General features: G+C 43.0%; 1 protein-coding gene across 5 annotated transcripts in view; it reads right to left on the bottom strand.

The window, feature by feature from the left end:
- The window catches only part of NSMAF (neutral sphingomyelinase activation associated factor), a 68413-nt gene extending 51725 nt beyond the window's left edge, over positions 1 to 16688 (bottom strand). The window contains exon 1 of one of the 5 annotated variants that reach the window (XR_015140834.1): positions 15867 to 16125. Coding sequence is in view for 1 of the 5 variants with exons in the window: in XM_086336895.1 (XP_086193021.1) it covers positions 15867 to 15925 (59 nt within the window). In the remaining 4 variants the exon portion in view is untranslated. Of the gene's footprint in view, positions 1 to 3972; positions 3992 to 10631; positions 11076 to 15866; positions 16260 to 16601 lie in introns of those variants that run through there. The other 4 variants (XM_086336896.1, XM_086336895.1, XM_086336898.1 and 1 more) reach the window with 4 other exon arrangements.

Below are 16688 nucleotides of genomic sequence, written 5' to 3'. Positions count from 1 at the left end.
AAATGCTTTGCTTGGGCGGGAGCTAGGCAACCCTTCCTCCTTCATCTCCCCACTTCTCTTAGAGAGAGGGTAAACTAAAGTATTTGTCAGTAAGACAATGGCATAATTTTGTGGCTGTAAGGCAATGGCACCCCACTCCAGTACTCTTGCCTGGAAAATCCCATGGGCGGAAGAGCCTGGTAGGCTAAGAGCCGGACACGACTGAGCGATTTCACTTTCACTTTCATGCATTGGAGAAGGAAATGGCAACCCACTCCAGTGTTCTTGCCTGGAGAATCCCAGGGATGGGGGAGCCTGGTGGGCTGCTGTCTATGGGGTTGCACAGAGTCGGACACGACTGAAGTGACTTAGCTGTAGCACAAGTAGCCTTCATAAACAGCAAGCTCTTCCATATAAATAAGATATAATCGTATCTTTAATATTGTTAAAATGTCATACTTAGCCAAAGCATAATATTGTTAAAATGTCTATACCAGCCAAAGCAATCTATATATTCAGTGTTATCCCTAACAAACTCTCAATGCCAATTACTGCAGAAATAGAAAAAAAATCCTAAAATTCATACAGAATCAGAAAGCTAAAATAATTGAGGATAAAAAAACTGGAAGTCTCACAGTTCCTTATCAAAAGATATTACAAAGCTATAGTATTAAAACAATGTGGTCCTGACATGTAGACCAAAGGAACAGAATAGAGAGCTCAGAAATACTCTCATATCTAATGGATCTTCAACAAGGGACCCAAAGTCACACAATAAGGAAAGAACTGTCTCTGCAACAAATGGAAATCTGGGTATTGACATACAAAAGAACGATCCTGAACTCTTCATAATATATATAAAAATTAACTCAAAATGAATTAAAGGCCTAATTTTAAGACCTGAAACTATAAAACTCTAGGAGAAAACATAAGGGGAACGCTTCATGACACTGGATTTGGCAATGATTTCTTGGCTATGACACAGCAAGCCCAACAAAAGCAAAAATAGATAAGTGTAACCACATCCGACTTCTATGACACGGAAGTATGACTACTACTCTGCAGTAAAGAAAACAGTCAACAAAGTGAGACGGAGGGATTTCCCTGGTGGTCCAGTGGCTCAGACTCCATGCCCCCAGTGCAGGGGCCTGGGTTCGATCCCCAGTCAGGGAACTAGATTTCACGTGCTGCAACTAAGACCCAGTGTAGCCAAACATTAACAAAGTGAGAAGGCAACCTACAAAATTGGAGAGAATATTTGCAAACCATGCATCTCATAGCGAGTTAATATTGAGAACATATAAAGAACTGCTGCTGCTGCTAAGTCACTTCAGTCGTGTCTGACTCTGTGTGACCCCATAGACGGCAGCCCACCAGGCTGCCCCGTCCCTGGGATTCTCCAGGCAAGAACACTGGAGTGGGTTGCCATTTCCTTCTCCAGTGCATGAAAGAACTGTTACAACTCAACAAAAATTAAAGTAAAAAATGGACAAAGGTCTTAAATAGACACTTGTCCAAAGATATGCAAATAGCCAGAAAGTGTATAAAAAAGATATTGAACATCACTAATCATCAGGACACTGCAAATCAAAATCTCATACACTATTACAAAACAATAAACATTGGGGAGGATGTGGGGAAATTGCTGGTGGAATTGTGAAATGATGTAGCTACTATGGAAAACAGTACAGAGGTTCCTCAAAAAATTAAAGCTAGAACTATCATATTCAGGTTCCCTCTGGTGGGCAGATGACTCCTATCCTCCTTCACAGCCCCACAGACTCAGGCATCTCTCACCACCTGCTTCTCTGTTGGTGTCATTTAGTCACTCAGTTGTGTCCGACTCTTTGTGACCCCACAGACTGTACCAACTCCTGTCTGTGGAATTTCCCAGCCAAGAATACTGGAGTGGATTGCCACTTCCTTCTCCACCTGCTTCTTTAGCTACTCTTTAGTCCTTCCAAGTCATCTAATTGCTCTAGCAACCAGGATATGTTTATAGACTCCTATTCATTAAAAGGCTTGGCTTCTAATGCTCCATGCCTAGAGCAAGAGACAAAAGCACGATGAGGTTATCACCTCACGTGGCTCAGAATGGCCATCATCAAAAAGTCTACAGACAACAAATGCAGGAGAGAGAGTGTGGAGAAAAGGGAATCCTCCTACACTGTTGGTGGGAACGTAAACTGGTACAACTACTACGGAGAACAGTATGGAAGTTCCTTGAAAAACTAAACCTAGAACTACCATCAGTTCAGTTCAGTTCAGTCGCTCAGTCGTGTCTGACTCTTTGCGACCCCATGAATCGCAGCACGCCAGGCCTCCCTGTCCATCACCAACTCCTGGAGTTCACTCAGACTCACGTCCATTGAATCAGTGATGCCATACAGCCATCTCATCCTCTGTCATCCCCTTCTCCTCCTGCCCCCAATCCCTCCCAGCATCAGAGTCTTTTCCAATGAGTCAAGTCTTCGCATGAGGTGGCCAAAGTACTGGAGTTTCAGCTTTAGCATCATTCCTTCCAAAGAAATCCCAGGGCTGGTCTCCTTCAGAATGGACTGGTTGGATCTCCTTGCAGTCCAAGGGACGCTTAAGAGAACCAACACCACAGTTCAAAAGCATCATTTCTTCGGCACTCAGCCTTCTTCACAGTACAACTCTCACATCCATACATGACCACAGGAAAAACCACAGCCTTGACCAGACGGACCTTTGTTGGCAAAGTAATGTCTCTGCTTTTGAATATGCTATCTAGGTTGGTCATAACTTTCCTTCCAAGGAGTAAGCGTCTTTTAATTTCATGGCTGCAGTCACCATCTGCAGTGATTTTGGAGCCCAAAAAAATAAAGTCTGACACTGTTTCCACTGTTTTTCCATCTATTCCCCATGAAGTGATGGGACTGGATGCCATGATCTTCGTTTTCTGAATGTTGAGCCTTAAGCCAGCTTTTTCATTCTCCACTTTCACTTTCATCAAGAGGCTTTTCAGTTCCTCTTCACTTTCTGCCATAAGGGTGGTTTCATCTGCATATCTGAGGTTATTGATATTTCTCCCAGCAATCCTGATTCCAGCTTGTGTTTCTTCCAGTCCAGCATTTCTCATGATGTACTCTGTATATAAGTTAAATAAGCAAGGTGACAATATACAGCCTTGACATACTCCTTTTCCTATTTGGAACCAGTCTGTTGTTCCATGTCCAGTTCTCACTGTTGCTTCCTGACCTGCATACAGATTTCTCAAGAGGCAGGTCAGGTGGTCTGGTATTCCCATCTCTTGAAGAATTTTCCAGTTTATTGTGATCCATAAGACCCAGCAATCCCACGCCTGGAAATATAATTTGAAAAGATACATACACACCAATGTTCATCACAGCACTATTCACAACAGCCAAGACATAGAAGCAACCTGAACATCCATCAACAAGAAGAATGGATAAAGAAGATATGGTACATATATACAGTGGAAAATAAATCAGCCATAAAAAAGAATGAAGTGCCATTCGCAGCAACATGGACAGACCTAGAGATTATCATACAAAGAAAGTCATAAAGAGATAGACAAATATCATAGATGAATCATATGTGGAATTTAATTTTTAAAAATGATATGAATAAACTTATTTACAAAGTAGGAACAGACACTCAGATTTTGAAAACAAGCTTATGGTAACCAAAGGGGAAAGGCTGGGTGGGAGGCATAAATCAGGAGCTTGGGATTAACATACACACGACTATATAGAAAACAGATAACCAACAAGGGCCTGAGAACTCTACACAGTAACCTCTATGGGAAAAGAATCTGAAAAAGAAGGAATATATCTTTATGCATAATTGAAGCACTAAGCTGTACACTTGAAACTAATACAACACTGTAAATCAACTATATTCCAATAACATTTAAAAAATAAAAACAGAACTACCCTATGACCCAACAGTCACACTTCTGAATATATATCCAAAAGCACTGAAAACGTATCAGAGATATTTGCATACCCATGTTCACTGCAGCGTTATTCACAACAGCCAAGAGATAGAAGCAATCTAAGTATCTGTTGATGGATGGGTGGATAAAGAAAATGAGGCATATACATACAGTAAAATATTTTTCAGCCTTAAAAAAAAAGAAGGAAGTCTTGTCACATGCTACAACATGCAGGAACCCTGAAGGCACTGCTGCAGGTGAAATAGATCAGTCCCAAAAAGACAAATACCACATTGTTCCACTTATCTAAGTATCTAAGAGCAGTCAAACTCCTACTAAGAGAAAACAAAATGGTTGCCAGGAGCTGGGGGAAGGACAGAGCTTCGGTTTTGCAAGATTTGAAAGTTCTAGATATGAGTTTGGGTGAACTCCGGGAGTTGGTGATGGACAGGGAGGCCTGGCGTGCTGCGATTCATGGGGTTGCAAAGAGTCAGACACGACTGAGTGACTGAACTGAACTGAAAGTTCTAGAGATTTGCCACCCAACACGTGAACATACTTAATACTACTATACTGTGACTTAAAACTGTAAATACTTAAGTAAAAAAATAGTAAATCTTAGGTGCTTTTTTTTATAAAAGGGTTTTTAAATTTTTTTTTTATTTTGTTGAAGTATGTGGGTTTTTTGGCCAAAATAATCACATCAGGTACTATAGAACTAAAGGCATTATTTTGGTGAATAATTTATATCCTCCTTAATGTACCAATATGCCTATTTTGTAAGAAATGTAAAACACATAATGAAGGAATATAACTCAATCGCATTATTCAAAATTAAAGGATTAAGAAACCTTTCAGAGTTATTTCCTTTGTACTGAAATGTTCAATTATACCTGCTTGAGAATTTTTGTATGTAAAAATTATTACCATAAATTTACACTGTGTTTTTGAACAATGATTTTCAAACTGCATTCCATGGAGTAAAAGTTTCCATGCTTTAAGAGAACCTAAAAACCCTTTTATAATTTTATGATCTCAGCCATAGTGTTATATCAGTATAACAGACTATAAATTCTTTCTTTAGGAGACCCTGGGTCCTGCTCCTGGGTATTCCTTAGTTCAATCCATGTTTACAGAGCTGTAGTGGCATTTTCTGTAGATAAATTGACTCATTCGGCAACTGAACTTTCCTGAGAAAGATTCTGGCCCATCCTCATAAAGCATCCTGCTCAACACTTAACCAACAATGTAAACAAGTTCACTGTGGGCAGCCCTCAGAGCTAGGCTGCATTCACAGCTGCTCAATGATTGTTCAACACTCCACTGACAAACAGTGTTTAGAATGGAGCCCAAAGATTTTGCCAGTCAGTCGATTTTCTAGGCTGGAGATGCTGAGGAGATTGAGAGAAGGGAAAATGTGCCAGCTCACGTCAGGAGTGTGTTCACAGCCGGCTGTCCTCTATTTCCATCTTTACTCTGAATACCTCAACACGATCCTTGGATTTAGCCAGACTGTAGGGACTCCACTACCTACCTGGAGAGCTGGTTTAACTAACTTGAGCACGTCTTAAAATGGCCTCTGAAACAAAATATGAAATTAAGGGGAACTCCCTGGTGATCCAGTGGTTAGGGCTCTGTGATTCCACTGCAGGGAATGAAATGAATGAAAGGAATGAAATGAAGAAAACGTTGAACGGACAAGGATGAGAACACAGTTCTGTGACCCACTGTTAGAAATGTGCCCCCAATAATGTACATTTGACAGCAACCTCTGAAAAAATGAATCTTACTCCACCTAACTCTATGAACGTCAATTTCTCCTTTCCCAATTCTGCTATTAACACAAAACGAAAGCTTACTCTCTGCCAAAATTCAGCTGAACCGAATCTACTCCATTTTCCCAACCCACCAGTCAGAACCCTGTCAAAAGAGATTAGATTAGCATTAGATGACTTCACAGGGAGTTTATGCTGCAGATGGGTGACAACTTCCTCTTCGGTTTATAAATAATCTGTCTAATCTAGAATGAGCACTAAACCTGTGTTTCTCAAGGTCTTTCAGTTTCTTCACCAAGAGTCACAGCCCTGGGAGCAAGCTTCCAGGAGGGTTCTCTACACCATCGAGAAGATAAAGGTAGAGACAGTTTGAAGGAACAAACAACAGGAAATCCAGATGAATGCTTGATTACTGTTATCTCCAGCAGGGCTTCTCATGCTTTAATTACCCGGGGATCTTGTTAACATGCAGATTCTGATGCAGAAGATCTGATAGGAGCCTGAGATTCTGCATTTGCTAATAGGCTCCCAGACAGAGCTGATGGGATAGCCAAAGACCACACTTAGTGTAACAAGGTACTAAGTCTCCATGAACCAGGCTTGGAGCATTCTTGAATTGTTCTAAATGTCAAAGATACGATAAAAACAAGCACTGACCCAGGATGTAAAACAGGAGCAGCATGCTGCAGTGGAAAGGGGGCCGGGCTGGATCAGAGGACATTTGTTTTAGGCTCAGCACAGCCATGTCTTGGCTACTGGACTCTTGGTCAAACCACTTTGCTTTCTCAGGCCTCCAACTATAAAGTGAGGGGTAGGGAGCCACAGCTTAGATGACCTCAAAAGTCCTTTCTTAACCAGTGTCTGAGCCACCAGGGAAGTACCAGTGGGTTTATAGATTAATTAAATAAACTTGAGTTTAAAGAATCAGCAGGAATTCCATTTTGGGCATCATGGCAGATTAAATTTTCAAAGAAACAATCTCAATACAGAGCCTCTAAAACTGCTGGATTACTGAAAACTTCACATGCTTGGCTGAGGTGATGGAAAAGTAAGGGAAGGTCTTGGAAGAGAGAAACCAAGAAGTCAGCAAGGCACTGGAGGAGGCTTTTCCCAACTGTCTGAGCAGCAGAGCCTGAATTCAGGAGGGAACTGAGATGGGGAGAGGGAAGGAGCAGAAAAAGCTAGGGTCCCTAAAGTAACAGCCTCTAGGGGTGAACTTCCGTTAGATCACAGAAAAAGCAAGAGAATACCAGAAAAACATCTGTTTTATTGATTACGTGAAAGCCTTTGACTGTGTAGATCACAACCAGCTATGGAAAATTCTTCAAGAAATGGGAATACTAGACCACCTTACCTGCCTCCTGAGAAATCTGTATGCAGGTCAAGAAGCAACAGTTAGAACCAGACACGGAACAACAGACTGGTTCCAAATTGGGAAAGGAGTACGTCAAGGCTGTATATTGTCACCCTGCTTATTTAACTTATATGCAGAGTATATCATGCAAAATGCCGTGCTCGACGGAACACAAGCTGGAATCAAGACTGCCAGAAGAAATATCAATAACCTCAGATACACAGATGATGCCACCCTTATGGAAGAAATGAAGAACTAAAACGTCTCTTGATGAAAGTGAAAGAGAGTGAAAAAGCTGGCTTAAAACTCAACATTCAAAAAATTAAGATCATGGCATCCGGTCCCATCACTCAATTGTTTCCCTATCTATTTGCCATGAAAACAGTGAGAGACTTTATTTTTGGGGGGCTCCAAAATCACTGCAGATGGTGATTGCAGCCATGAAATTAAAAGACGCTTACCCCCTGGAAGAACAGCTATGACCAACCTGCTGCTGCTGCTGCTAAGTCACTTCAGTCGTGTCCGACTCTGTGCAACCCCATAGACAGCAGCCCACCAGGCTCCCCGTCCCTGGAATTCTCCAGGCAAGAATACTGGAGTGGGATGCCATTTCCTTCTCCAATGCATGAAAGTGAAAAGTGAAAGTGAAGTCGCTCAGTCGTGTCCGACTCTTAGCAACCCCATGGACTGTAGCCTACCAGGCTCCTCCATCCATGGGATTTTCCAGGCAAGAGTACTGGAGTGGGGTGCCATCGCCTTCTCCAATGACCAACCTAGACAGCATATTAAAAAGCAGAGACATTACTTGGCCAACAAAGGTCCATCTAGTCAAGGCTATGGTTTTTCCAGTGGTCATGTATGGATGTGAGAGTTGGATCATAAAGAAACTTGAGCGCTGAAGAATTGATGCTTTTGAACTGTTATTTTGGAGAAGGCTGTTGAGAGTCCCTTAGACTGCAAGGAGAGCAAACCAGGCAACCCTATTCATATTCATTGGAAGGATTGATACTGAAGCTGAAACTCCAATACTTTGTCCATCTGATGCGAAGAACTGACTCATTTGAAAAGACCCTGATGCTGGGAAAGATTGAAGGCAGGAGGAGAAGGGGATGAGAGAGGATGAGATGGTTGGATGGCATCACCGACTTGATGGACATGAGTTTGAACAAGATCTGGAGATAGTGGGGAGCCTGGACAGGGAAGCCTGGCGTGCTGCAGTTCATGGGGTCGCAAAGAGTTGGACACGACTGAGCGACTGAACTGAGGGTGAAAATAAAAAACCACCCACCGTATCTTCCCAGAGGGATACTGCAGGACCTTGGCCCCAGGCAGGGGACATAGTAAGTCTCCTTTACAGCCTGAGACTACAAGCCTGCCTTAACACGTATTAGGGTTAGAATTCACACTACCTACTTAGCCCAGTAACACTCAGAGCAAACAAGACCAGTTCTGTGTCCCCCAATCCCAGGCACATACACATGCAAACACTTTCTGGAAAAACACTCATTAAACCGAGATCTCCAAGAATAAATTCAAAGAGGCCACCATTGAAAACCATTAAACAAATGAAGAAGTAAAATGACTAAATGAAGGTCAGTACAAGCAGCAGACCACTAGTCAAACCTGTAAAGTCTACAGTTAATTTATTTTCTGCATCTGTTCATTACAAGAATAGTGCTTAGTTTCTCAGTCGTGTCTGACTCTGCAACCCCACAAACTGTAGCCCACCAGGCTCCTCTCTTCATGGAGTTTCCTAGGCAAGAATACTGGAGTGGGTTGCCATTTCCTTCTCCAGAGGAACTTTCCAAGCCAGGGATTGAACCTGGGTCTCCTGCATTATAGGCAGATTCTTTACCATCTGACGGGCTTCCCTGGTAGCTCAGACGGTAAAGCGTCTGCCTACAATGCAGGAGATCCGGGTTAGATCCCTGGGTGGGGAAGATCCCCTGGAGAAGGAAATGGGAACCCACTCCAGTACTCTTGCCTGGAAAATCCTATGGACCAAGGAGCCCGGTAGGCTACAGTCCATGGGGTCGCAGAGAGTCGGATACGACTGAGCGACTTCACGTCACTTTACCATCTGAGCCACCAGGGGAAGCCTGATCATTACAAGAATTAAAGAAAATAGGACATCAAAAACACAAAAGATCAGACTTTTATAAAAAAATGATCAAGGCAGCTGTAAGTGAACCAAATGAAATTAGGAATTTAAAAATATAGTAAGTGAAATTAGTTAATTCCTTGGGTGTCCAGTGGTTAGGACTCGGCACTTTTACTGCCAAGGAAGGGCCTGAGTTCAACCACTGGTTGGGGAACTAAGATCCCATAAGCCACACAGGGAAGCCAAAAACAGGAAAAAAAAAAAAAAGAAAGTGAAATTAAAACCTTAGTGCAAATTAGGCAACTAGTGAAAAAGTAAGTGGTAAGATGGATTTAAATAAACTACATGCAACACAGAAAAATCAAGATACATATGAAACAGTTGTTATGAGAGATCAGGGGCTTAAGGAGTGACAAGAAGCAATATTTCCTGAGCTGAAGATCTAGCTACAAATTTTCCAAAACTATTTCAGCTTGAGGAGCCCCAACTAGCAGAGATGAACCGAAGGAAGCGTCTATGCAGACAAACAGCAAAACAGTACAAAGAAAAGACCTTACAAGCAGCCAGAGAAAGGGCAGATTCCTAACAATGAGACTTGAACAACAGGGGTGTGTTGCAGGCTAATCTCCCCAAATAGAAGGTGGCCCCCTACAAAGCTCCATGGAAACCTGTTCAGTCTTGTGTTATGGCAACAGTCTGGGTCAACAAGGCTTGGACCCCAGTGTCTTAATCATGCCAGAGAAAGTGCTGGCAAGCCCCTAACCATGTTTACAGATACACAGACCCTGCCCTCATCCACTGTGTCATGCAGACTCAAGTTCCAGGCTGAGACAGCCCCTGAGCAAGCCAGGGGAGGGGCCAGGCCAACCCATGGCACTAAAGTTGCATGGGACCTGGAGAGCAAGGCTCCATCACAGCATAACAACCCCTCTGTATCCTGGCCCTCAGTCACCCCACGGGGCCCAGGCTCCTCCTGAAGTGTGAAGCCTGACCCTGCTGGGGGCTAAGAGCCACACCCAGAGGGCAGGGCACACAGGTTACTGATCTATCTGTACTTTGTTGGGTCTTCTCTCCCCCATCCAGTGTTGCTCCAACAAGTCGCATGCATATTACAGGATCTTCAAAATGCTGAGAGAATTAAACAACCAGCAAAATTGATTTTCAAAACAAGGGCCATATAGGGACATGTTCAGGCAGACAAAAACAAACATACTTTACTATCATCAGACCCCCATCATCAGGGGAACTCCTCAAGGACATTCTTCAGGAGAGAGAAAATTCTGTAGGGAAGACACATGCAAGAAGGAATGCCAAGACAATGAAAGATATGCATGTAAACTATACATGTATTAATGAGACAATGATACTGTCTGATTAAAATATAGATTGCAAATACTGGACAATAGCAGACTATAATTTAAAATGGGACAAAAGGAGCTAAGTGTCCCAAGGTCCTTATATTGTTAGGAAGGAGAGTAAAGAGAATGATTGGCCTCAGACCTTAGTTCAGTTCAGTCGCTCAGTGACCTTAGTTTTCTGAATGTTGAGCTTTAAGCCAGCTTTTTCACTCTCCTCTTTCACTTTCATCAAGAGGCTTTTTAGTTCCTCTTTACTTTCTGCCATAAGGGTGGTGTTATCTGCATATCTGAGGTTATTGATATTTCTCCCAGAAATCTTGATTCCAGCTTGTGCTTCTTCCAGCCCAGCGTTTCTCATGATGTACTCTGCATGTAAGTTAAATAAGCAGGGTGACGATATACAGCCTTGACGTATTCCTTTTCCTATTTGGAACCAGTCTGTTGTTCCATGTCCAGTTCTCACTGTTGCTTCCCGACCTGCATACAGATTTCTCAAGAGGCAGGTCAGGTGGTCTGGTATTCCCATCTCTTTCAGAATTTTCCACAGTTTATTGTGATCCACACAGTCAAAGGCTTTGGCAGACCTTAAGTTAAACATAAATGTTAAAATTTCAAGGAAAAGCACTAGAAAAACCAGAAACAGAATATATAACTTCCACATTCTTCAGGAAAAATGAAAGGGAACAAAGGGATCTTGCTAGTTAATCCAAGAAAAGGAAAAAATAAGATAAAAAAGTAAAAATGATTCCAAATATATCTGCAATATTAACAAATATAAGTGGGCCAATCTGTGAAGAAATATCAGAAAGAATAAAAAGTTCAACTACAAACTACAAGAAATAAGCTTAAAATCTAAGGATAAGAAAAGATGAAAGTAAAAGAATGAAAACATATATAATGCAAACAACCCAAAGAAAATATAGCTATATTAATAGCAGACAAAATAGAAAAAAATTATTACTAGATGGAGTTCATTGTATGTTGATGAAAAACTTAATTTGCTAAGACATCAATTCTAAGGTTAAGTAGACTTAATAACATACCCTGAAAATAGTTACAGTGAAGTTGATAGAAATACAAAATGAACTTAGCATCATGAACCCTCTCTCAATCAGAAAAATAATTCATTAAGGAAATAAAAGATCTAAACAATTAATAAGCTTAATGTTAATACATACACAGGATATTGTAACAATATTAATATAAATCTATCTTCAACATCCTATTGAATATTTGTGAAAACTGACTACATATTGTTATAATACAAAATTTCAAACTATTATACAGACCTTATTCACTGAGCACAGATTAACAAATTAAAAGAAGATAATTTAAAAATCTTATGAAGTTGGAAAATCTGAAGTTGGAAATGTTAAATATCTGATGAGTAAAAAATGATACCACAACAGTATTTAGGGGAAAAAAAGCAATGAATTCATTAAATGATCATTTCCATTTTACATCATTTAAAAAACCATACAGCAAACACACTCAAAATCCATTTGTGTGTAGATTCTGGTGTCTTTTTAAATGGTAGCCACTTTGGAAGAAGTTAAATTGAGACAGTAAGAAGGGAATAAGGTGACAGGTATTTCCAGTAAAGCCAATGTAAATTTTAAGTTAACCAAAAAATTTGCAACATTTATTTTTACTCTGTTTTTTGGTTATGTAAGAAAAATAAATCCTATTTCTTTACATCATAGTTATGTCAATTTCTCTCAGCCCATCAGTGTTCCTGGTGGCTAATTGAGTGCTGATTCTGAGTTTATTTTCGACACCTGGCAAACTCCACAGAGGTATGAAAGGAACAGGATGAACAGTCTTTAAAATGAATGATTAAACCAGACTATAACAAATCAGTTTTCCCTCTCAGCAATTATTTTTAGTATAACAAATACAGACACACTGACAAACATATTAAGTAACAGATTTTATATCAGGCAAGAAATTTAACATCAGCATAACCAAGAGAATTATGCACAGATAGAATGTTTGAAGCAAAGCTGAAATCTGAGATATGCCTGTAAAATGATGAATGTAATTTGTGAGCCCAATATAGTATTCATGATCGTCATGTTTTAGCCTGGAAGGACAGCTTTCAAGCCATAGCTAAGTAATTTGTTCTGAAACTGTAGACAGAAAACTGACTCTCTCCCAGTAGGGACAAGCCTCAACTGTCTCAATTTCTCTATCACCTTAAAAGAAAATAGCTGTGGTCCCACCACACCACTCCTAGACCTGAAGATAAAAAATATGTAACAATTAGCTTACTCCATCCTAAAGGAGATCAGTCCTGGGTGTTCATTGGAAGGACTGATGCTAAAACTGCTACTCCAATACTTTGGCCACCTGATGCGAAGAGCTGACTCATTTGAAAAGACCCTGATGCTGGGAAAGATTGAGGGCAGGAGGAGAAGGGGACGACAGAGGATGAGATGGTTGGATGGCATGACCAACTGGATGGACATGAGTTTGAGTGAACTCTGGGAGTTGGCGATGGACAGGGAGGCCTGGCATGCTGTGGTTCATGGGATTGCAAAGAGTCGGACACAACTGAGCAACTGAACTGAACTGAAATCCTGAAATAGAAATATCTAAATAGTGGTAGTTTGTAGAATTCCCTCGTATGTTAACCCACTATACACATCTACCATTCCCAACAATTCCAAGACATGTGAACTGTCTTTAGATTTTTACATTTATCTTCATTAACACATGCAAAGGACATTTCAGAACACCAGTGAGATCAATATGGTTTCTTCCATCTAAGTCTTAACCAGAAGAACAGAGTATTTAGTTTGAATAGCCAATTAGCTCTTTGTTTTCTAATAGTGAAAACTACCCAAAGCTTTACTTTAAAGCATCATCAATAATTGATACCACTCTACCGCTGTTTAAACCGGAAACCTGAGAGTGGGACTGCTGTTTAGCAAGTAAAAATACAGGACAACAGTTAAGTTGGAACTTCAGATAAGTTACAAAAATTTTTTCGTACAAGTATGTACCACATATCACATGCGACATACTGGAAGATTTTTCACTGTTCACCTGAAATTCGAATTTAACTGGGCGTCCTGTATTTTACCAGACAACTCTAAGCTAGAATTCTCCCTCTGTTACCTCTTACATGCAGTCCATCCCAACAAGGCTTATCGATTCTCCCTCCTAAAAACATCTAAAATCCATCCACTTTTCTCCATTTCTTCTGCCATCACATTGGTCTAAGCCACCAATCTAAGAATTTCCCAACTGCCTCTCTGCTTCTACTTTTGTAGAAATACCACTTTCTCTAAAAGTATCAGCATTAACTTTATACTAAGAGAAATAAAAGCTAACTTCAAGTTTCCCCTTTCCGGGTCATTATTGAGTAGCTGAATAGCAGCAACCTAAACTCTCTTAAGCAGCATCAGAGGGACCCATGAAATCGCAGCTCTGAAGAGTGAGGACTTTTCAGGGGTGATCTCTGAAACAGCTCCAAGGAAAGTAGCAGTTCTCTTGGGTGTGTCCAAGTCAATGACCTCTATCAATCATCTTGCTAAATGGTGTTTATTGCTACAAAGAGATAAGCTAAGAAAATCTGTGCAGCCACAAGTAAATCAGTAGTTCAATAAAGCTGGTTTAAAACACTCTTGTCTTTCAGAAAGAATTCCAAGATTTAGAAAGAGACTGCTTGATTGTGAGATATTCCTGTCCTTCAAACTGCTATTCTAAGAAACCATCCTGGTTAGTGTGCCCATCAAGCCAAGGTTGCAAAGCCACAGAGCAGAGCACTAGAGAATTTAGGTAGTCGGTAAGTAAGAGGCAAGTGAAAAAACTGTGGCACTGACTTTTTCACATTACCGATGCTCAAGAACAGTTGCCACCTCCTGACTAATGAATAATAAGTATTTTGGTTGTTCGAGCTACAGAGAGCGCAGCTAACCTGTCATGCTGCGTGATCAATGGATAGCAACAAAGCGGATTATACAGAGAAATGCCAGTGCAGACTTTAAAGATTTGTGTGATACTGCAGAGCTGTACCAGCTAACCAAATTAAACACAAATTACTGCCATGGAAGTAACTGGCAGAAAACAGGTTTCCCTGTATATCAAAGAGGCCCCTGGAATTGTTACAAATGACTCTTAGATCATAGAACACGATGGCAATTCAAGTGTTTCAAAGTTCTTACAATGTAAATTTGAACATTCATCTATTTAATACAGAATACCCAGTCTTAATGTGGTTGGCACTGAACAAAGAAACTATTCAAGCTGTCGCCACATGAAACAAGCATTCAAAGGGGAAGTCAGAACAGCCTCTTATGAGAGTGAGTTCCTTTATTGAGGATCCAGTTATTATTATTCAATAAACAAGCCTTTCTGTGGATAAAACCTAATGATGCCACCAAAATCGTTCTTGGAAGCCCCATCCAAGATACAGCTTTTGGTATGTCTTCTTCCCTACAGTGGAAAATAGAATTTCAGCCTCCGGACACCCAGGCAGAGGCGGGTGGAAATTAGCAATTGGAAAGAGGTATGAATGGTTGCACCGGGTCCAGTCAATCTCTAGAAAAAGAAGCATGGATGCTGCAAGAACAGGTAACCCTTAACGCCTGCACTTGTATTTCATGTATAATGTTTTGTGGGTCTCCACTGATCACACAACGTGACAAGCTGGCAGCACTTACGGCTCCACGACCAAAATACGTGTAAAACGATTCATTCCCAGTTTCTGTCGGCACCTGGGACCAGCAAGCTGTTTCCGTCACACGAAATACACTGGAAACTGGCTTACAGCAGAAGTGAGCTTATAAAGGGCTTCCCTTGGAGAAACCGAGGATCAGAAACTCTGAATCCTAACTGCTCTGAGACCATTTCAGCCTCCGCCCGCGGGACCCCGAATCCCCCCGGGATGCGCTTTCACAAGCACTCATAAGAAGGTCCACTGCTCGGCGGAGGACGTCTGGGGCGCGGGGGAGCTGGACGCCGGCTTTTCTCTGAATAAGGCCGCTCTTTGAGGCTCTCTCCCGGCCCAGGAGGGCAGAGAGCGGCCCGGGCATATGCTTTGGGGCTGAACTTGGGATGGGAGCACCTGCGTCTGCCCCGCGGGCGGGTGGTCGCCAACCCGCGCGGTGTCGCCCGAGCGAACAGCCCGGGACCGAGTGCGGAGATCCGATGCCCGGGACCGGGGGAAGAGGGCCCGCCGAGCCCGCTTACACCCCGCTCCCACCCACCCTCCGACCCCTGACCCCTTCCGGGTGAGCCGGGCCGCGGCGGCGGGACCCGCGTGGCCGCCCGGGCTTGGGGTTCCGGCGCGGGATGGGCCCGGCCCGGCACCCGCTCCTGCTCCGCGGTCCCGGCGGCGGCCCGGCCTCTGCGCTCCCCGGCGGGCGCTCACCTCTCCCTGGAGTAGAGCTGCAGCTGCTGCTCGCGCTGCCTCTTCCGGGTGAACGCCATGGAGGGCGGGCGGGGCGCGCGGCTCCAGCTCGGGTTCCGCGGCGCCGCCGCCGCCGGCCGAGAGGTTGGGAGCCCGGGAGGCGGGCCGGGCACAGCGGGCCTGCGGGCCCCACGAGGAGAGCGCGCCTGCGGCCTGGAGTCCCGAGCCCGCGCTCAGCGCCGCATCCCCGCCGCGTGCGGCCTCGGCCGTGACTCAGGTCGGAGGAGGGGCGGGCGCTCGCCCGAGGCGCCCAGGACCCAGGGCCCGGCCTGGGGTCCGTCCCTCCGCCCCAAATCGCCGCCCCGCGGCTCCATTTCACTGCTTTTCCTCATGAAGACGGAAGCCCACCCTGAACTAAGTCAGCGTGTGGGCCACGGAGGTTCTAAATAACATTTGAGTCTTTAATTGAAATAACTAGTCACATGATTCTCTTTTTGCTAACAGCTGTGTTTGAGATGCAACTTACACGCGAAACAATTCAGCCATTTAGAGTGTACCAATCAGTGGTTTTTAGTATATTCACAGATATGTCCAACTATTCGTGCAGCTGAAATCCAGCAGGACCCTGGAGGGAGGGGGCAGGGTGGCTCCTGGCTACAAAAGCCTTTCTGGGTCCCTGTTTATGTTTGAAGAAAAATGCTTTAGTCTCCTAGGCCTTCCCTGAGTTCCCAAGGGCAGCTTCATGCAGTTACTAACCAGGGCAGAGGGAAGCAGAGACGAAGGGAAAGCAGTCCAACACGGTGCAGAGCAGAGTCCTAGCTCCTCCTCAGGATGAAGCCAGTG

The sequence above is a fragment of the Bos grunniens genome, chromosome 14 (assembly GCF_055505025.1).
Source record: "Bos grunniens cultivar Pamir isolate PY7600 chromosome 14, Bosgru_T2T1.0, whole genome shotgun sequence".
Classification (NCBI taxonomy): Eukaryota; Metazoa; Chordata; class Mammalia; order Artiodactyla; family Bovidae; genus Bos; species Bos grunniens.
The sequence above is the reverse complement of the archived record's forward strand: the minus strand, read 5'-3'. Positions and strand labels throughout refer to the sequence as shown.